At 49.8% G+C, this 21,038-nt stretch overlaps 7 protein-coding genes across 7 annotated transcripts; 5 read left to right on the plus strand and 2 right to left on the minus strand.

Moving 5' to 3' along the window:
- Positions 1-281: 281 nt before the first annotated feature.
- COCVIDRAFT_103672 (hypothetical protein) lies at positions 282-2,593 on the minus strand (the record flags this gene model as incomplete). The annotated part of the gene is made up of 4 exons (XM_014699451.1): positions 282-1,629; positions 1,699-2,097; positions 2,206-2,427; positions 2,502-2,593. 4 exons carry the CDS (start codon positions 2,591-2,593, stop codon positions 282-284), a joined length of 2,061 nt encoding a protein of 686 aa, XP_014554937.1.
- A 2,094-nt stretch (positions 2,594-4,687) lies between these two features.
- COCVIDRAFT_28114 (hypothetical protein) lies at positions 4,688-6,503 on the plus strand (the record flags this gene model as incomplete). Its single annotated transcript, XM_014699452.1, has 5 exons — positions 4,688-5,967; positions 6,020-6,056; positions 6,147-6,175; positions 6,225-6,257; positions 6,323-6,503. 5 exons carry the CDS (start codon positions 4,688-4,690, stop codon positions 6,501-6,503), a joined length of 1,560 nt encoding a protein of 519 aa, XP_014554938.1.
- Positions 6,504-8,324: 1,821 nt separating this feature from the next.
- On the plus strand, positions 8,325-8,775 carry COCVIDRAFT_39279 (hypothetical protein; the record flags this gene model as incomplete). Its single annotated transcript, XM_014699453.1, has 2 exons — positions 8,325-8,502; positions 8,609-8,775. The coding sequence occupies 2 exons, from the start codon at positions 8,325-8,327 to the stop codon at positions 8,773-8,775; spliced, it is 345 nt and encodes a 114-aa protein (XP_014554939.1).
- A 555-nt stretch (positions 8,776-9,330) lies between these two features.
- COCVIDRAFT_103760 (hypothetical protein) lies at positions 9,331-10,193 on the minus strand (the record flags this gene model as incomplete). The annotated part of the gene is made up of 3 exons (XM_014699454.1): positions 9,331-9,429; positions 9,488-9,801; positions 9,866-10,193. 3 exons carry the CDS (start codon positions 10,191-10,193, stop codon positions 9,331-9,333), a joined length of 741 nt encoding a protein of 246 aa, XP_014554940.1.
- Positions 10,194-13,098: 2,905 nt separating this feature from the next.
- On the plus strand, positions 13,099-14,678 carry COCVIDRAFT_103737 (hypothetical protein; the record flags this gene model as incomplete). The annotated part of the gene is made up of 3 exons (XM_014699455.1): positions 13,099-13,335; positions 13,389-14,009; positions 14,064-14,678. 3 exons carry the CDS (start codon positions 13,099-13,101, stop codon positions 14,676-14,678), a joined length of 1,473 nt encoding a protein of 490 aa, XP_014554941.1.
- An 854-nt stretch (positions 14,679-15,532) lies between these two features.
- COCVIDRAFT_17469 (hypothetical protein) lies at positions 15,533-16,564 on the plus strand (the record flags this gene model as incomplete). Its single annotated transcript, XM_014699399.1, has 1 exon — positions 15,533-16,564. The coding sequence occupies one exon, from the start codon at positions 15,533-15,535 to the stop codon at positions 16,562-16,564; it is 1,032 nt and encodes a 343-aa protein (XP_014554885.1).
- Positions 16,565-17,119: 555 nt separating this feature from the next.
- COCVIDRAFT_103775 (glycosyltransferase family 31 protein) lies at positions 17,120-18,997 on the plus strand (the record flags this gene model as incomplete). The annotated part of the gene is made up of 1 exon (XM_014699456.1): positions 17,120-18,997. The coding sequence occupies one exon, from the start codon at positions 17,120-17,122 to the stop codon at positions 18,995-18,997; it is 1,878 nt and encodes a 625-aa protein (XP_014554942.1).
- Between the last annotated feature and the right edge of the window lie 2,041 nt (positions 18,998-21,038).

The raw sequence follows: 21,038 nt of genomic DNA on the forward strand, positions 1-21,038 counted from the left end.
ACGCCACTTGCATACGACTAGCAACGATGGCTAGCAATATCAAAAACAGCCTGTCATTATTCCTAACTCTCTGTTGGAATTCGATGTATAATATGGTATAATATGTACCTACATTCATTCCCTTCATGTTGATAGATTTAGGAATGATGATTGTGCCCCGCTTACCCCATTTGGTTAGATCAAACTATTTCGGACTTTATTTACTCCAACGACATGGAGACAGTGCTCCTTGTGTATGTGGTCAACACAGAAGACAAAAACTCCATCTCCGCCTTGTAAGCCTACAATTTCGCTCGGGTTTCCGTGCGTTTTAAAATTGGATCGACGCATTCCCTCCAGCCCTGCTGAACACCCCCGTTTTCCCACGCGTTTTGATTGATCGGCAGTTGCTTTACCCAACGCATAATGTTCTCGTATACGTCACCGTCATACATCCCAATCGCACTGCACAGACTGGCGTCGGAAAAGTCCCATGCGTCTGTGAGCGCAATGGCTTCGGGTAGAAGCTGATCAAGCAGGTCGTCGACAAGTAAGCGGATGGTATCGAGTTGAGAGGGTGAGAGATACAGCGGCCGGCCATCGCAAGTTACGATGAAAGACAATGCATCCACAGAGCGCGGATTGATGATCGTAGAGAGCGCAAAGAGTGAACACACACGCTCCAAGACCTTACGGAGGCTTGCAGATGTGCTATCAGGCAACTGTGAGATAGCATCGACAAAGGAACGCAGAGTAAAGTACTCAATGTGCGCCCGCGACATCGAAATGAGCAGCATCATATGTTCGTTCCAAGCCTCTGCTGGTGCCTTACTCGAAGCTCGAATCGCCACACGTGCCTTGGTGGCCAGACGCTGTGCACGATGACGAAACACAGCAAGCTGAGTCTCGTGCATAAGGAATTGTTCACCCTGCGCCGCACAGACTACATTGGGATCGTCCAAATCAGCCAAGTACTGCGTGTGCAGCTCCATTGTGTCGCCGTCTTGCAGGCGATCCAGCTGCTTGAGCAAATACCGACCAACCTGCTGCCATAGCACGTAGTTCTCGCCCTCGAATGTGGCACCCCCAGCAAGAGCGCCAACGATATCTGGAAGACCCGAGATAGCCATATACCCATGCCCACCACACATCTTGCGGGCATCTTCGGCGCCATCAGCCGCTTCCGAAGTGACGTATGCTTTCAGACCCGCAGTCAGTGCGTGTACAGATGGCAGGAGAGAGTGATCATTCCTCCCCTGCATCTCTCGCAGCTTGTCATATTGAGCCTCACAAGCGCGCGATGCAAAGAACATGGCATACGCTTTTGATGTAAGACTGAGCAAACGGAAGTGTTGGTGTTTGTATTGCATGATAGTGGCTTCACTGTCCAGTGCATCCGCAGGACCGAGCCCCTGTTGCCGCACAACAGAATACCGTGTTGCGATTGTCAGTGCTTGTGCAAGTTGTACGGCAAAAGCGCCAGGCATCTTTCCACGGACAAGCAGCATGACCGAATAAGAGAGTTTTGCGCGCAGCGGATCCTTGGTAAACGTACCATCGCGCGCGAGCTGGCTATGAGCCATGAGCATATGCGAGCGGGGGATTCGAACATGGTTGAACGACGCAAACCCGTTGTCTGCTTCATTGTACCTACACAAGTATCTCGTTAGTATAACCCCCTTATTTCACACAATCTCACAAAGAAACCCAACTACTCACCCCATCTTCAACCCCACATCCCCCATCTCCACGCCAGGCATCGGCCTCCCATTTTCCACACGCCTCAACTGCACCAGAAAAATATGCGGCCCATGGTCCTTCTCCCCGACAATCAGTCGCGCCATCACCGCCCCGTGTGTAGTCGAGAAGCCCAACCCCGCAGGCCAGAACTTGGTCGAGGAAATAGTAGGAGAATCAACAACGAACTCGTCTGTCTTCGTATCAAATGTCGCCGTCGTCTCCACACCCCGCACAAACGATCCGTGCCCCAACTCCGTCTGCGCATACGTCCCGAGAATCCTGCCTGCCCATGCGAGCGGCAGCCATTGGGATTGCTGCTCCGCGGTGCCATTGTGTTGCATGGCTGGTTCAAAGAGTATGGCTTTGTGACCGAAGGGACTGTTTTCCATCAGTACCATCTCCTATACCGTTCCCTTCTCCTTTCCCTTCCCTCTTCTATCCTCCCCCTTCCCCTTTTCTGATACGGATAATGAGGGGTAAACGTACCTAGCATTAACAAGCCGATACTTCGGCGTAATCCACACAAAATGCTCATGTTCGTACTCTTTCATATCTTCCAAACACGCCTTCCCCATTTCTAGGCCTTGGGCGAAGAGCGCTTCGCGTGAGGTGTGGGCGTAGCATTGAGGGAGGAGCGCCGTGTTGTGGGTTCCGAGGGCTTTTTCCACGCGGGTGAAGGATAGGCGGCGGGAGAGGACGGTGGATTGGCTAGGGGTTGGGTTGGTTAGTTGGAGTTTTCTATACGGGATGAATGAAGAGAGAAGGGGAAGGAGAAGACTTACCTGCCCCAGATTATACATGTGAGGTCAAAGGGGTTGAAAGAAGATGAAGTTCTTGCTTTGCGCATTAGGCTGGTTTGCGCATTCTCCGCCATTGTAGTGTGATTCCTTTTTTTTTTTGCTTGAGAAGTGGGATAGTGTAACTATGAAGACTGTGTTTACGGCCCAAGTTGTAGTCTAATATGAAGTGCAAAAGAAGCGGTAAGGAAAATTTATAAATACTAAAAGGTTGGCGTTGCGTACGGTGTGTTCATTCTTTTACACCGCTCACTCTGCTCTTCTTTCACTTGCAAAGGACCGCCCTTGAAGTAAATGAAATCGGAGGTCATATCCCCTGCATGTGATTCACGAGATCGGCTACAAGCGGTAGGTTGTCTTTATAGTCCCACCTATGGGAGTCGTTGGAGGTGAGCAAGATCCTCAACGGTTTTTTGATATACAGGCTGTGATTGGGGGGTTGAGTGATTCATAGGGATTTCCTAGTCTTGACTGCTTCTCGTGTGTACTCTACGCTATATTTCAAGATTTTGTTATTGATGTTACTTCGAACATCGGATCTGTTGTATACTTGTTGGCGAAATATGTGGCGTGTGACTATCGCAGTATCCAATCTTGATTCCATCTCCTTCGTATGCTGCTACGATTTGCTGTATGCCTGGTTCCTGTGACTGCGGTGATTTAATATTGGAGTTTCGTGAGCCAGTAAAAGCACATATGTGTTTGTGATAGCTAATGCAGCATCACTAAACTGGACGCATTGCCGGGGGAGGGACCTAGGCGCGGTCCGGTTCCGAAAGGGATGCCCTTGGTGGAACTGCCGGGCATACTTCCTTGGAGATGCCGCCTGAACAAACAGTACACGAGCAGGAATCTACAGTGATATTTCTACATTCACCTTATGTTAGTGTGATAGAACAGCTTGTAAGACCGCATTGGCCAACGGCTTTTGGTAGATACTAATCAGGTTTTGATGAAGAGCAAAAGGAAGATGTGCGGTATCTTTCACAATGTCTGCTATTCGGTAAGTGCGTCATCTGATCAGACGGGCGTATTGCATCGTATTGCAACGGTTTGTCACCCTATCTGAGCTTCAGAGGGACGCGCTAGCGTGCGTGGCTGTGTGGCATGGTTGCTCTGCTTTGTCTCTGTAATTTCAAGGGACTTGTGTCGATACCAGGTCTGATGAACATTTGGAATTCTGTGGGAGCATGCCTTTTGTAGAAATCATCACGAGAAGACTCATTCCTTCTTGCAGTAAAATGAGTTGGAAGAACAGGAAGGTAATATGCAAGTAACAACCCTCGAAACATTGAGGAAATTTACCATTGAGCGTGGGCAGAAGCTATGAGTAAGCACTATATTGTGAAGTTTAGTCTCTTGTGTATTTGGAGTTCCTGTTCGAATTGTAATCGACAGCAAGCGCCGTAGTGTTCAACCTTCGGCCGGGCCATGTTCGCAAGAAGTCATAGCGGCACTAGCGTCATGCATGTCGCCGAGAAACACGTGTGGGAGCCATTGCCGTGCCAATTCTTCCACTGCCATTCCATATGCGCCGTAACCCCAACGGCCATCGTGATGTTTCTTGTTTTATCTCCTTTTCTCTTCTAGACCTGTTTCGTTATTTCCTCCGCTTTGATACTACGGACCTCCCTACTAGAGTATTTGCACAGCGTCAAGCAACTACGTCATACATGTCGTTACTTACCCATGAAATTACTCCCCGCTTAACGCGTACAAGGCGTCGTACCAAGCTTCGTCAATTCTTATTCAGCAATGGCATGCTTATTGGATGCTCCTCAGATATCTTCCGCTCTTAACTCGGTTGACAGTGATCAGCATCATTGGTTGACATGTCTCAACCCCTGCACGACAGCTATCCTAGTACCCATCATCGTGACGCAGTCGTATATCAAAAGTGTGCTTCGTATGTTGCATTACAAATGTCACTGAACTTCTGATTCGCCCACATAAAGATTCCATCTGCTAGTCGAGCGCCATACATGGGTTACCTGCAGCAAGCACTGTGACAAAATGGCATGCCCCACGCTTAATGAGCAATTAACCTGTTATTGTGACATGTGGTACTCGAGCTGGCGGGGCTATCAGTATCGCGGTACTTAGTGGGTGTTTCCCCAGGTTAATACTGGGCAGTTCTGAACGTTACCATCTTCACACCTTGTACATTGACAATGGCGCCCGCTGAACCGCACGCAGAGCCTTTTGTGCTTTTGACATCCGAGGAACCCGACTTTCCCGAAGAGCGAGAAGGATGGAAGGGTTACATTGAATGGGAGAGATACCCTGAGAAGAAGAAAAAGGCAGCAGAGATCCTCGCGAAATATGATTTCCCCGTACCGCCAGAGTTCCAGCTGCTCCCGCTCCCCAAGACCAATCCTGTGCTCGAGGGTGTGCGCTGGAAGTACTATCACTATGCTCTGGGAAAGACTACAAAGGACCTGCCAGCCATCTCATGGGACTATGTCAAGAAGGAAAAAAGCGAGGACATGGTGCACGTCTTGGAGTTCCCTTACAATGGCGAACCACCCCGAAAGCGATTAGTCGAGACCGAGATCACCGACAACAAAGACCACTACATTCGAAACCATGGTGGTGTCCCTGAGATTGATCCCGAGAAGTACTACTTCGAAGTTGAAGGTCTGGTCGACACGCCGAAGAAGATAACCTTGAAGGAGCTTCAGGACGAGAGCATATTTCCACGCATGAATACCGTTATCACCCTCCAATGCAGTGGTACGCGTCGTATCGAACAAATTCACGACTATCCCGGAGACGGCGACGAACTCATCAACGCACCCTGGGGCGAGGGAGCCATTGGTACTGCCCGCTATGTTGGTGTCAGTCTGAAGAAGGTCCTTAGATACTGTGGTATAAAGCCAGAGGGAAAACATGTGGAGTTCTTTGGTGCCGACACATACTTCAAGAAGGGACAGGTCTACAACTACGCTGTGTCGGTACCAACCCGCAAGGTCAACATCAATGAGGTCATTCTTGCCTGGGAGATGAATGGGGAGCCACTGCCTGCCATTCACGGAGCACCCCTCCGTGCAGTTGTGATGGGTTACATTGGAGCAAGAAGCTGTAAATGGCTAACACGCATCAACGTCATTGAGAACCCGTCCCTGGCCCCAGTCCAGATGAAGGAATACCTATACTACACTCCTCAAAAGGGGAAGCAGAACGTAACGTACAGCAATGGCTTCAGCATTCAGACTATGCCAGTATCCAGCGCTATTATGACACCAGTCGACAAAGATGTCATTGTCCATGACGGAAAGATCCGCATGACTGGCTGGGCATATAGTGGTAGCGGCTGGCCGGAGCGAGTCGAAGTCAGCAACGATGGAGGTGGTGTTTGGTATGAAGTCCCATATGAAAATATGAGCAAAAAGTACTTCCATGCCTGGCGCACCTGGTGGATGGATGTACCTGTCGATGCAGAAGGCTGGCTGTAAGTTCTTCAATCCCTATGTGCTTGGTCGCCTAAACTAACAATATATCAGCGAGTTTTGTGTGCGTTGCTGGGATGATGCTTTAAACGTAAGTGACTTGCAAAACATGCGTCTACCGATATCGGATAGCGCTTTTTTCTGCTGCTGCGGAAAGGTCATTTGCTGACACGAACTCTAGACCCAACCAACATTCGTACGAAGCGCATGGTAAGCATTGCCCAGTCCACCGCCCTCGAATCACACTGACCTTGGATAGGAACTGGGATCTTCATGTGACATCCTCTTGCCAGTAGGTCATCCCCCCAAGAACCTCGTTGCTAGTTTTCGAGATTATCACACTAACACATTCAATAGCCGCGTCAAGCTCTACAGCGTCAACACTACCAAGCCAGAAACTGCTCGACGACTTAAACAGCTTGAAGAACACAAGACTTCAATTAACCCCATCACAAGACCTGTACCGTTCGATCTTGAGACCGAAGAAGAGTACCTGGAGGAAATGAGGAAGCGTGGTGGCCGTGACCCGGAGGAGTAATGCAAACATTTAACGAGATTGGGTAGGCTGAAAGTAGTAGACCTGCTCGTACGATGATTTGGGGGTTTCGCTCAACTAGTATCGTCGCTCATTTACTGGGGTCTGCGTCGAACATGCATGTTAGCTGCGAAGAAACTATGCGCAAATACTATGTTGCTGCGAGAGTCAAAAGACTTTGAGCTGGGTGGGAGGCAGCTGAGTGCGATGCGCTTCGGTGTCCGACCGTGAGAGGTTTCATTCGTTAGTATGAATTTACAATCTTACACTGTATCCAATTTCATGCTACTGCGATTCGAAGAGTAGTATATCACTCGACCATCGAGAATAGTACATCAATGATTGTTCCTTTTGTTTTTGTTTTCGTTTTTCTGGCTTGGTATCATAGATATCTGCGTGCTCCCTAAGGACCGTTAATTGACCGTGGAGCCTAGGCGACATCTCTCATACTGCCCACGCCTGAATGCATCACTGGCTTCAGTAAGCATGAAGCTGAGTAGGGTTTTCATCGCTTGTTGGAATGAGCCTGGGAACCCTAAATCTGGGCAAGCCTATCATGTGCTGGGGATTAGTACAACATGATTTTTTATGACGTACGAAGTGGGGTATCAACGTACGGAACGACAACATCGCTCTTAGAACACTTCTCCTAAGTTCTCGAAATCAGTGTACCATGTACTTCTGACCCTTTTACCCCAGTCGTTGCACATGATTTTTTGTTGGAATATTCTGAGGAACTACTGCACCCACATGGGCTGCACTCATATTGATCTCTTCCTTGACTCAAGTAATGAAGCTGTTACGCTGTTGCACGTAACAGAAGATGCGACCGTCTTCTTTCAGTCGAGTTTCCTTGTCATATTGACTTGAGAACAGCACTAGGGAACCAGGTATACCAAGCGCCAGTGGTTTCTTCCGAGACACGGCAATGTTCTTACTGGCTTCTCACAGGCGGGTTTAAAACAAACATTATTGTATTTGTATTTTCGGTTGCCATTGCAGTAACCACGCGCATCCCAAATACGTACGGAGGCTAGCAGGCATCCACATGGTAAGCAACCCCATACTATTAGCATCTTTCTTGCTGGCTCTTATTTACTTAAAATGTCTTTAGTATTCGAAGCTCTCGCGAAATGCAGCGTGCGAGGTGCTTTCAGGGTTCTCCTATCCCTCAACCCAAAGGAGCCTGCGAACACTGATGCCGCACACTCACGATGTTTTGCGTACCGAGTAGACATAAGAGTGAAAACAAAGGTCGATTGTTCGTCTACAAATCTGGGTACCAGATACGAACCTGTGTAGGCCACAAAATACGTCACTACGTGAACGTGGAACACGCCGATCTTGATGACTACAAGAGAGTAAGCTTCATCAGTGTACCGAAAACAGTTAATTGTGACAGGGGTTAGAGTTTGAGGCGAACGATTCGAGAACCCCAGACGGAACAGGGGCTAGGGAAAAGCAAGACCATGCCTAAAAAGCATTTCAACAACAGTGTGGGACAGATTCTGCAGCATTCGCACAGTTCCCAGTACCTCATTGAACAGGGAGTCTATTCCACGTCAGAGAATTAAAATGATTCAGATTCTACGACGTATTCTATATGGCCTGCATCGTGTTATAAGAACTGGTAAATCGTGTCCCAGTTCTACTCGAAGCGTGGGCCAGCAGAGGGATCTTGAAGATCGCAAAGGACTTTGCCTAAAGGACCAACCCGCTCGATGTGAGCCAGAGGCCCAACAGTCGAACGCGCTCCCTGTTCCTGGAAAACAGCCTAGTCGGAAACCTGCAATACGAAAGCATTCGGTGCTCCAAATCGTTGGTATGGATGCTCGTTCCATTGTAGCTTGTAACAATATTGAGACAGAAGAAAGTAACGGTGGATATCAACTGTCACAGGGGTCCGTTGTTTTGGACGGGTCCGATAGTCCATTTATCCAACCTGGTATGACGGGGCAAGAGTCGGCAAATCTCCTTTCGGCGTCGGTTCTACACAAGCAGTGTGGAGCCACATACAGGGTGCCTGCATGGGTGATCGCTGTGCGTCAAATGCCCGTCATCATGCATCCCGAGGCGGGCTAAAGCATCATCTGGAACATTCCAACCAGCTCAACATCACTCAATGTTGTTAAAATCAAACATTTCGGATCCAACATCGAAATTAATCAAGTATACGCCTGCAGCATATCGTCATGACCCAACTCATTCAACTGGGCCCCATACTTTTCGAAACGAGGCCAATCCAGAATTGAACCTTTTACCCGTCCATACATAACGTTCATACGAGACCACCAATCCTTCGCTCTAAATACATGTGCACACATGCTAGTAAGCTGGAAGACTGCTCCACAAAAACAACAAGTATACCCAGTGCCCCTTCGCAAATTCCAAGCAGGAGGAACATACTCAAGAACTAGACAGTTACGTATTGCGCTATGCATACAACTCGCAAAGTATACATACACAGAAAAGATAATGGTACTGAAAGGAAAAAGAAGATTAAAGCTCCGACCCCAGGCAGCCGGTCCGTTCATCCAGCTCGTCACCTTATCACATATCGATCGGTATAACCTCGTTCGCTTTCTATGTCATCATCCTCGCTAAAATGGTTTACGCCATTTCGATGGTCCTTTTCCTCGTCACTGTCCTGGTGTACGCCGTTGCGATGGTCCTTGTCTTCGTCCCTGTCCTGGTCCTCGCTATTTTGATCTTCGCTGTATCTGTCCTCGTCCCCGCTTTGGTACTCGTCGTCCTCGTCCTCGTCCCCGTCCCTATATTCCTATGCAATATCAGCCTCCGAAAGAATGCTTGTTTTACGATTCTCTAGCGACTACGGGCAGGGCACTCCTGGGCTCGCTATCGCAGAATCTTTTTCTTCTTCCGTTCCAGGATAGTTGTTCTTTACCATGTATTGCGCAATCTCCCAATCCTGTATTGAAACGTTAGCAATTTCGCATCTTCACTTTCCTGTAATATTTGCAACATACCACCAGCCCGCCTTCCATGTAATATCGCCACTTCTCTGAACTGCCGAGATAAACCAGGATTTCCCATGGGAATTCTTCACTGTCAAACTCCCAGATGGTCAAAAATCTCAGGAGAGAGTCTTTGTCTACTGGTTCGTACTTTTGCGCTCGGACATTCGTTGCATGCTCGAGTGTAAATACGCGCGTGCGCAGTAATTCGGGGCTGTCGAGCATTCCGGGGATGAAGTGGTCTATGAACCATTCTATGAATTCGTCGTAAACTTCTGGTTTCGGCTGCCAAAGGACTATGGCCCACATTCGAACATCGCGAGGGTCTGTTGTAGGGTGTCAGCTTTCATAGTACCGCTTTGTTTGGGCGAGCCTGTGGAGCAAACATACCGTCTCTCCATTCGTCGCCGTGAATCTTGAAATATTCTTTGTAAGATCGAGTGTTCAAGCGTGCGCCGACTGGAACGTCGCCCAACGTCGGGCCAATCTTCGCCTCGAAATCTTCTATCGACTCTTCCTCAGGCAAGTCGTAAATGGTCATGTGCTTGCCGTTGACCTCTTTCACTTCTTGGAACGGATTCTCGGGAGTTTGCTCTGCGGTGCGCGCTGAAGATTCAATCTTCGCAATAGTAGCAGGCACATGCCTGTTTTCGTACCAGGATTGCGCTTCCTCGTCATCGTCGTTTAAACCTGACCAGACAACTGCGATTCTCGACATTTTTTGAGCTCTTTCGATGAGTAGTTTCCGAAGTAATGGTAGAAAGGTTATGTAGGGGAGGCGGGAACTTGGGAAGCAAGTATACAACAACAGGGCAAGAGATATGATCAAAACGGCGGTCAAGTGCCAAGATGATGGGAACTAAGAGAGCAGGTACGGCCTGTGCCGCGTGGGTTTACGCTTGATTTAGGAGCCTTGTTCGCTCGGTAAAGGGGGCACACGTTGTGTAAATGGCTTTGCTTGTAGTGTGTTCGCTGCGGTTAGTTCCCAGACTAGTATAGTGGGGAAACGGACCGTCTGGAACAAAGGGTCTCGATGACGGGAAGAGCTCCGCATTTTTATAATGGACAGACTAGGAAATGCTAGTGTCCCCAAGTTTCACATTCCAGCACCTACCGGTACGGTCCTCGAGTAGATCGCAATTACCGTCGTCAGTCGATCCGTATCCTCAGACTAAGTACAGACGCACCGAGAGGATGGATGGGTTTGGCAGGAGTTTGACAGCGGCGGCAGGCAGCCCGACTCATGCAGGCAACGGGTCCGTCGGGCTGCGTACACGGCTATCATGCATGAGAAAGGAGAATTGGTGATCACAGGACGAGTTCCACATGCGACGCGACAGCAGCCAATGAAGATGTATGGAGACTGTAGAATGGCAACCCATGCGTAGCGCATGATGGCGAGGCACGGGCATATGGAGCGAATATCATCACCACCACCAAATCCACGGGGTCACATTAAGCAACAAATCTATATGTACGTATACCCAACAAACCCTTGCTTACCATTCTTAGCGCCCTTATGCTTGGAGTATCAGAATAGAATTTGCAGACATTTATCCCTCGGGTGTATGTAATATTCCATATCTTATCTCTTACCTCCGCCCGGACACCATCTTCCCACTGGCCACATGCACCCATGCACGCTTGCACATGCCTCGCACCTCGCGGCTCACTTGCTCTTACAAGAACGCCAGTCTTTTCAGCTCGGCAATTGAATATTCGACTTCCAACACACGTTGTATTATCCAGGAGAGGTCTAGTACGCACGCCTTTGCTGTTATTGTTTCCGTAGGCGTAAAGCGCCTAAACATTTTTTGTCCTCTCGGTCCGAAAGGCAAAACCGGTGGTGGTGCGTACCTGCATTGGACGAGTCAGTTTGGACGCCTCGCCCCGACCAATGGCCTCAACTCGATGACGCGGGTTGAGAAAAGTTCAGTGTCTCAATAAATGGATTACGTGGCGGAGTGTCGACATCGTCCACTGGTTTTGCGTGGATTTGGGCGACAGATGGAACTCGTCCGGGTATCTTAATCCGGCTTGTCTGTCCGTCTTATGCCCAGGAGCGAACGACAGCGTACCAATGCGAAATGATTCATTCTGAAGATTCCCCGTATACAAGGAAAATACCAAGAAACTTGCGAGGCAGGAAAGCCGGAAGCAGGTACGGACGAGCCCGTTGTGTTACATTGGCATCTCGTATTCAATGCGCGACACGCAAAACTAGGGTCTGTAGCAAGCCGTTCGTCGCTTAAATAAGTACATGGTCAAATCTACGTATACGTAATGCTAAGTCCGTGGGGAGGCCGGTGACAATGTCCCTGCGCGATCCATATCCGGGTTCATTTTGGGCCTACGATGCCAGGAGAGTATCGTACTATACAGCAACTACAATCATTTTGATGATAGAGCCGGAGCTGGGATAAGACTCGCTACCAAAACCTCCGACCCTGAGCATGGACACTCGGGGCGGAGAGTTAAGAAGCGAGCCGGATCGGCGATGCATGGTATGAATGCCATAGCTTTTGGCAAATATTCCGAACCTGTCACAACAAGGATGCTGTCGTTCTCGTGGCCATAAGGTTCACAATCTCAGACACCTCCATGTGTGTATATCATGACACATGTCGACTGACGACGGCAGCGAATATTACTTAGAATCACATCATGAATCCGTAAGCCTAAATATCAGCTGAGGTTTTCAAGGTTTTGAGAAAGCCTCTCTGACAATAGCGTGGCTCCGAGCAGCACGGGCTCCGAGGTATATCGGGGGCTTGACTCAATAGTGAGGCAGACCAAAGAAGAACACAGATAACCTTTTTGTTATCACAAGGTCCACATCTGCCCAGGACGGTTCGCCCCAGCTTTGCCATCCTACTAACCAGCACTACTACCATGGCTTGATAAAAACCAACGAACGGAACAGACAACCGCGTCTCTCTTGTTCCCCGGCTGCGAGGCTGATCTCTTACCCATTCCCAGTAAGTAGCGCATGCAATCGGGCCGTAAATAAGAGTTCGTCAGAACAAGGCGATCCCCGCATCAGAACGACGGAACCGCAGCTCGCCAGTGGCTTTCTAACTTACGGCCCGGGTGTGTACTAGATGCTGCTACTTCTCGCTTATCCTTGACATCGAACCAGACAATCGTTCTAGTGGCGTTCATTCGAGATCTTCACTTGAGATCATCCCTCTCATCAATGATTCTGGAAGGTATCTCGCTTTCGAATGTTCTTAGTCCAACATTAGTCTTTCGCTGGCAAACGGCAATCAGTTTGATCGCTGTAGTCATGTGTTAGCGCTACAACACCGCGGCGATCCGGTGCACCCGGCATTTATGATAAGCACAATGGGAACGGCTATTCGGTTCAATTTCGCTCTTAATGCCATGGGGTGAATGCTTTTTCTTCTAACTTGCTATTCGTGCATTAGGAGTACCAAAGTGATGGACATATGACTTGTGGTTTGTTTTTCCTCTGACACTCTGGGAACGGGATACGAACGGCGACACAGGAAAAGACACCAGCTCCCACCATTAAATAGAGAAAACAAAACAAGAAAAGTTTTTCCAAGGAGCAGAGTTACATATCCAAAGTGTCTACAGCTTAATCTTCTGCCTGGGCAGACATGTTGTGCAGATTTTTGTGGGCTTGGACTGTCTATACAGTCAGCCTCGTTTCAGCAACACCTCCGTCATCGGCTCACTCTCTACGAGAATTTGTGGCCTCACTGAGCCCCACAGCCCAAATCTATTTTCCTGGGTCAGAAGAATATACTAATGCAACGCTACGGTGGGGCGCTGGGCAGACCCCACAATACGACATAATTGTCAAAGTTGCAACCGAGGCAGATGTACAAGAGACGGTTAGATGACTTTTTGCTTTTGATATTATATTTTCGAGCTTACAGTCGACTAGATATGGTACGCCAATGCGAACAACAAGTCTTTCCACGCTATCTCAGGGGGCCATGCGATTACAGCGTACCTTAACAATGTCGAGCATGCCGTCGGCATCTTGATGCGTGGTATGAAGGATATATCGATTACGGAGAATGGTGACACTGCTCTCGTCGGAGGTGGCATCCTCAACGGAGATGTCCTTGACTACTTGTGGGCTCACGGGAAGCAAACCATGACCACAGCGTGCGCCTGCGTTGGCTACATTTCTCCTATTCTCGGTGGCGGACACGGCTGGAACCAAGGCCGGTACGGACTCGCAGCCGACCAGCTCGTCTCTGCACGTATGGTGCTTGCCAATGGTACCGCTATCACTGTGAGCGAAGAGAGCAATCCTGACTTGTTCTGGGCTATCCGCGGCGCTGGCCACAACTTTGGCATTGTAACTCAAGCTGAGATCAAAATCTATGACCGGGAGCCAAGTCTTGACAATTGGGCCGTCGATGTATTATCCTTCACCCATGATAAAATGGAAAGCATCGTTGGTATCGTGAATACCTGGTTAGAAAGTCCCAACAGATCAGTCGAACTAGAACACTACATAATGTTCTACTTCGACCCAAAGATCGATACAAATAATGTGAGCACGCCGCCCTCCCTTCCCCACTAAGTCGATAAATTCTAACTCTCCCAGCCCGTCGTCGTTGTTTTCGTAATCTACCAAGGTACCAGCATCCCAGCTCAATACACTGAACCCCTATACGCTCTGTCGCCCGCCACTAGCACATCCGGCCAAACCGACCTCGCAGGCGTAAGTCGCTTCACAGGCGCGGACCGAACCGGTACATCCTGCGAAAAAGGTCTTACCCGCTCTGTCGTCCCCGTCTCAGCAACCACCTACGACCCCCCTTCCCTCCGTGAAGTCCTCATCATAATGGCCTCCCTCCCGGCCTCACTCAACCAAACCGTTGTTCTTCTCGAAGGCTACGCAACGAACCGCGTGGGCGCTATACCAAGCGATAGCACCGCGTATCCCAACCGTGAGGGCCAGTTGCTGCTTTCGCCGTTTATGACGTATGAGCGGAATGAGAGTCTGGATGCTGAGGCGTGGGAGGTTGAGGGGAGGATCCGGGATGTGATGGCCAAGGGGACGGGGGAGCCGAGGAAGGCGTATGTTAATTATGCGAGGGGGGATGAGACGGTTGAGGAACTGTATGGGCCTGAGGAGTGGAGGTTGGAGAGGTTGAGGGGGTTAAAGAGGGAGTATGATCCGTTTGGGAAGTTTAACTTTTTTGCGCCGATTGTTTGATGGGGGATTGGGAAGGTGAGAAGAGGTACTTAAAAGTGGTCCTATGTTTGCGGTTTATGAATGGCAGTACTTGATTGAGTTAAATAAACCAAATTCGATTCAAGGTTTTGTCTTTGAGCTCTACGGACTTGTGTGTTTAGGTAGTTTATTTTTGGAAACCCTTCTTCCTAACTCCAAGATGCTCTAATTTTCGGTCCCTTACAATTCTTTCTTCCTACCCAATAGCTGCTCGGTCAGCAAGCGAAAAATTTCAAACATGAGACCACAGCAGCAGAGCCTCATACGACATGAGCTTATATCCATGGAAATAAAGAGACGACTCGTCAGCTTCCAAGGACCCGTCAACTTCTACCAATACAGCTAACAGTGCTCTAAACGACATAACAGCCACCAAGTGGGCCACGTTCGTAAAGCTACCATTTCGCGTAGAACACCCGCGCACACCGTTGAACTCTCGCATCCAATCCAATCACAATCTCCCAAGCGCTCTAGTGTACATGATGAGATGTTGGTGTATCTTGGCCGATAACCTCGCGTACATTTGGTCATGTCGAGCGCTTATTCATGCGCTTACTGATGGCCTGAATCCGCAAGATCCGCGACAAGTCGCCCAATCGCCTTGAATGCTCTGTACAAGACCCTGAGGCTTGTTTGGTTCAAGGTTCTGACTGGGCCACGATGTGGTCCTCGCGGCGAGAGTAAATGGCTCAAAGTAGGTGGCTTAGAAGGGAACGTGGTGGCTGATACATCCGGGGTTGCGGGACGACCACGTAAAGGAGATGGGTTTATAGATGGGTGGCTTCCTTGCGTTGTATTCTGAGTCACTGCTCTGTACTATATCGAAAAGTTGCAAGATGTTCAGGCTGCCGAATTACTCTGCACCGCGTAGTGAAAGCATCGCGCTTTCGCCATACCCCACCACGTCCAAGAGTAATGTCTACGCCGAAGAGAAGGACCCTTTTGATGCTCTGCGGAGAGCAAGTGCGACGAGCGAAGAGACATACTCAGACGAAGCTTTATCGCCCACCAGCACATGGTCAAATTCCACACGCCCGAACAGCAGCCCTTCACCCTACACTCCGGAAACCTCCGTACCACGAGTAATAGCACCAACCCGTCGCCAGATGATCAAATCAAAGACCTTTCCAGCTCCTGAGCGCATCCCACGATCTACCGGAACCACATCAGAGAGGCTTGAAAGCATACTCCCAGGCCTACTACCTCTAGACGATCAATCAAGAACACTAAGGCTCCAAGCCCCCTTCATATACGAGACGCAATCACGAAACCTACCACAATACCAACTACAACAAACCCTAGACCGAAGCAGCGGCCCATCAACCCTCCTCAACATCCGCCGCATACAAACGCACGAAACACGGTCCTGTTCGGTGCCCGCAATCTTCGCAGCGCAAGATCGGCGCATCCGCTACGATGAAGAGGGGACGTTATACACGATTTCCGACTTTGACATGAAGGGACGGGCCGAAAGTGCGCTGAAGGGTAGCATCCAGCTTACGAGTGGAAAGACGCTGTGGGGCGGGCAATGGACACGCATCTGGCACGTCACCAGGTGCCGGGCGCGGCATTCTCGGTGTGACTACAGGGGCAGTTGCGAGCCGGAGAAGCATCTTTTGTTCTGCATCAAAAAGGGCGTATGGGAGGATGCGGAGGGCGTAGTTGTTGGGCGGGAAGAGAGTGGGAGGGCGGGGAGTTGGGGTTGGGATGGGCTGGCTAGGTGGAAGGGTGCAGGATCAGAGAGGGAAAGTAGGGCGCTGGAGATGACAGATGCAGTCCGAAGGGACCAGAGGAAGAGCGATCTGCTGGTTGCGTGTTGGGTGATGAGGTTGTGGATGGCGGGTGAGTTTGTGTGGGATGACGAGTAGGGGATAGGTGGTAATCACATAGTGAAGTGATTAGAGTTTTTTTTGACAAGCAGAGGCCGACATTGATAGCGATGTTTATCCCAGCAGATGACTTCTGGTCACGGTGAAGGGGCAAGATGGTTGTACATAGTTAGTAGAGAGAAATGATGTGTCAAAGCCCAACCGTAGCTAGTACGCATGCTGTGCCCCTGGAATCCGCGCGGTGCACGAGTGTTATTTGCTTTGTTCTAGGCACGCTCGACACAAGCAAGACGAAGCTACTGGGGCCGAGTGTTTTCTGACAGTATACGAGAGCCGGGCCTTTTTGAGCGGACACGGTGTAGGCGCACCATCGCGACCGAGCGCCACAGCCAAGGGGGCGAGCGGCCTACTAGGCACCGCCTCTTGCACCCGTCCCAGTACCCATTGTTCAGAGGGGCATGCGACTTCTGCGACCACGACCGCCAGAATGCCCCTATCTGTACCCTGAGGCGACAACAGTAATCGGATGTATTGAAGTTGTTTCTCTGTAAAATCAACCACTCCAAACCTGGCCATTGAGCCGTTGTCCTCGCCATGCCGACCGTCACCCCCTCCCGGCTCGCCATCGTCGTAATCGCCTTCTCGCTCCTAACTTTCTTCTGGTCATTCGGGCTTCCTGCTCAAAACGCTCAGCCAGAAGTGCCTGTTATAGATCACTATGAACACAAGAATGTCCATACCGACCCGATAATTCCGCCACCCGCCGTCGAGACACCCGCAAATGCTCACAACAAACCGGGCGAAAAGGGTCATGCGGCTGCCCCTTCCCCTACCACGACGGGCGTGGCCGAATATGAAGAAGACGGTGGGAGATGGGAGGATGCGAATAATGGCATTGCTACACCCTCTACGCTTCTCACCCATACAATTGCCGCCCACAAGAGCGCCGCTGCAGACAACTCGGACAATGAACCTACTCCGGCTGCTGTCGCCCCTCCCTCAACACAAGCCGTAGAAGAACACTGTCAGAACCTTGCAATGGCGCAAGATGTCATGGTGGTGCTGAAGACATCCAAGGCTAGTATTGAAAAGCTGAACGCGCACCTCCGTACCTTCATTTCCTGCGTACCTACCTTTGCCATCTTCAGCGACCACGAGGGCGAGTTCGAGGGTCACAAAGTACACGATGCGCTCAAGGCTGTCAGCCACGACATCAAGTTTTCGCACGACGAATTCCACGAATACCGAATCATGCGCGCGGACGCCCAACACAAGCCCGATGCGGCGAAGCTCGATCAATTGGATAAGTGGAAGATGCTGCCAATGGTATACCAGGCGTACCACATGAACCCCCACGCCAGGTTCCTTGTCTTCCTCGAGGAAGAGACGGCCCTGAGCTGGACCAATTTATTGCAATGGATCGCCAGACTGGACTACCGGATACCCTACTACAGCGGAGCCCCTGCTTACATTTCTGGAACGCAATCGGCCCAACGTGGACCAGGCATCCTATTGTCTCAAGGTGCCCTGCGGAGATTTGCAAAATCTTACGACGAGCAATACATTCGCAAGTGGGAGCCGGCCGTTGACAAAGAATGCTGCGGAGACTTGATGTTGTCAAGAGCTATGGCAGACGCACACGTCGAACTGTACTCGTCCTGGCCTCTTCTCCAATCCGAGCATCCCTACAGTCTCGACTACACAAAGAGACACTGGTGCGCACCAGCCGTCTCATGGTACAAAGTCAGCGGCGACCAACTCGCTCGGCAATGGGAAATGGAAAAGGAGTGGACCAGCGCCAAGGGCTGGAAAACACCATATCTGTTCCGCGACGCATACCACGATTATATCGCGCCGCACGTCGAAGCGCGCAAGGAAGGCTGGGATAACATGAGCCAGGACGCCAAGATTGTCGCACCGGAAGGGAGGCAGCAACAAATCAAAGACGAAGCCCAAAAGGCTAAGCAAAACCAAGAGGAAGAAGAGAGAAAGAAGCAGGAAGCACTGAAGGAATCCGAACGTGAACCAGACCGGGAGCCCGACCTACCCGGCGCCGTGAAACCAGAACATCCAGACAAAGACAAAGAAACAGACCCAGAACACCTAATGAACGACCATAAAGACGACATCCTCCAAACCGCCGGCACACATACTACTCACCCGCAAAAACGAGACGACAAGAAGAAAGAAGGCGACAAGAAGGAACCTCCCAACTGGGACAAGCTGGCCGATAAACACCCCAATGCTGCAGATAGCCCCGAGGCGTGCCAGAAGACGTGCGAGCAAATCGAGAATTGTTTGCAATGGCGGTACTCCACTCACGGCGACGGAGAGTGCCATCTCAGCAAGGTGATTCGGCTGGGTGGGTCGACTGGGGATGGGCCGTGGACGAGCGGGTGGGTGACGGATAGGATAGAGAGTTTGAAGAGGGAGTGGGAGTGCAAGAAGGTAGAATGGAAGTTCTATCAGTAGGCTTGGCGGTTATATATTTTAGGGTTTCTTTTAGATGGTGGTTAAGATGGAGACTATGGCTGTGAAAATGATGGAGTTGGTGGTGTTTATTTGGTGGAATTGGGGAATGTGAAGGTGGCTGTTATTACCTTTTATATGATATGGTGGAGAGAGGGAGACAGAGTGGTGGATGCAATGGTGCAAGTGGCCGTATGTATACCCTCTTGTTGCAATTTATTGGATTTTGATCATAGTAACGAGAATGCTGGTATAAAATGATATCCTCTTTCAACAAGAATTGACCATGGATGCATTGGAATCCTGTGCATCACGAAGGCTCATAGCCGCTACGTCAATGTGTCTCATGCTCGCACTCCAAAAACGGGTACCTTGCATCCAACGCGCCAAGCCCATCACACGTGACTGCGCATCACTCCCGCACCCCACTCCCACGCGCCCGCCCCGTTCCTGACTACCGCCTTGGAGGAAAAAACCAAGTGCCACGTCTTGCTTCTAGCACGTCACCCACCGCTCCCACCATCCGCCCCCTTTTTAATTCCACCAAGTTTCGAATCCAGCCTCGCTGAATTCCCACTTCCCGAGCGGGGAGGGGCGGTGGGCAAAAACGCCAGCCACGCAAGTTTGTCCCCAGCCCCTCTGCGAGCCATGACCGCCCAACCACCCCTCGGGGTATGCAACGCACGCACCCCCCGGGCCCAGCCACGTCTTGTACAAAACTAGCTACCAGACCGCATTTCTGCAGTCGTTTCTTGAACAAAATATACATTTTGTATCTTTGAGCATTCTTATTCTCAACTTCGTCTCCATCCTCCGCTCCTATACATACCGTCTGAGAGAATTGCATTATCGCGCGCGATATAAGAAAACAAAGCAGTGCGCACATCTTTTTACTTTTGATACTACTAGTATCTTCTTCCTTGAGCGCGTTTGGCTAATATGCAGTTAGTTATCCTACGTTTACACCGCCTCTATTTCAAACCCGTCTCCAACTACACCGACGAGATCGAAGTAAAAGAGATTTATAAACATCAAACCTAAGAGATTTAAATCGACACAACCGCCAATATGCAGCGCAACATTGTCATCTTCCTCATCATTCTCATCCTCTTCATTCTTATCGCTGCTATCGCATATGGTATCTACTATCTGCAGACGCGCATGGCGGTTGGTGGTACCGCGTCGTCGGTTTCCGATATGACTGAGAATGTATAAACGTCTCTTCATCCATCAGGATTTCCGACCTTTCAAAAGGAGGTTTCTTTTCCCTTCTCCGCCCCAGCGAAACTCCTGTGTACGGGGCTCCTTCCCGTATGCGTTGGGGTAGAGGTGTACGCGCGATGCGACATGGGACTGGGATGCAGTGCGATTACGGTTTTTTACGAGCAAAACAACAACAACGAAAGATGGGTTTATATGAGGGATGAAAGGGATGTGCAAAAGGGGATGATGTTTTTTGTATACACATTTTGGCATTCTAGCATGGGATTTGGGCGTTTTTTTCTCTGGATTTGGGTACAGGTACGCTATATGCGACTGGAGTTTTTTCTTGCCTTTTGGATTTGAATGGAAAGGGAGATAATGAGATTGAGGGTGGGGAAAGGCCTCAGGGGATATACCCGTAACGAAACAATGTTTGTATGGATGTGATGATGAGAGAGTTGAGATGAAATGAATATTTTTGACATGTTAAGGAGAGATTTTGAGTGAGTTAAGATGGGAATAGTGAGGTTTGTGCTTTCCGAACATGTTTCATATAATCAACAATCACGGTCATTTCGGCCTTTGAAATCTGGTCATGGAGCGCGATGTCATCTGTTAATAGATTCATAGTTCCAATCGCTTTCTAGTGTAGGATGAAATCAGAGGGTGTATGAAATACGTTGAGACCGCATTTGGAAAGTCCATTCTCGGTATTGATGGAACTACAAGTGCAGAAAGAGAAAAAAACCCTGAACCCATCAAAAGTGAGATATCCAGAAAGCGCCGTTCCCAGATTCACATACATACAAGAAAAGCTTTTTTTCTTGTCTGCCGCGATGCA

This window comes from Bipolaris victoriae, assembly GCF_000527765.1.
Source record: "Bipolaris victoriae FI3 unplaced genomic scaffold scaffold_62, whole genome shotgun sequence".
Taxonomy (NCBI): domain Eukaryota; kingdom Fungi; phylum Ascomycota; class Dothideomycetes; order Pleosporales; family Pleosporaceae; genus Bipolaris; species Bipolaris victoriae.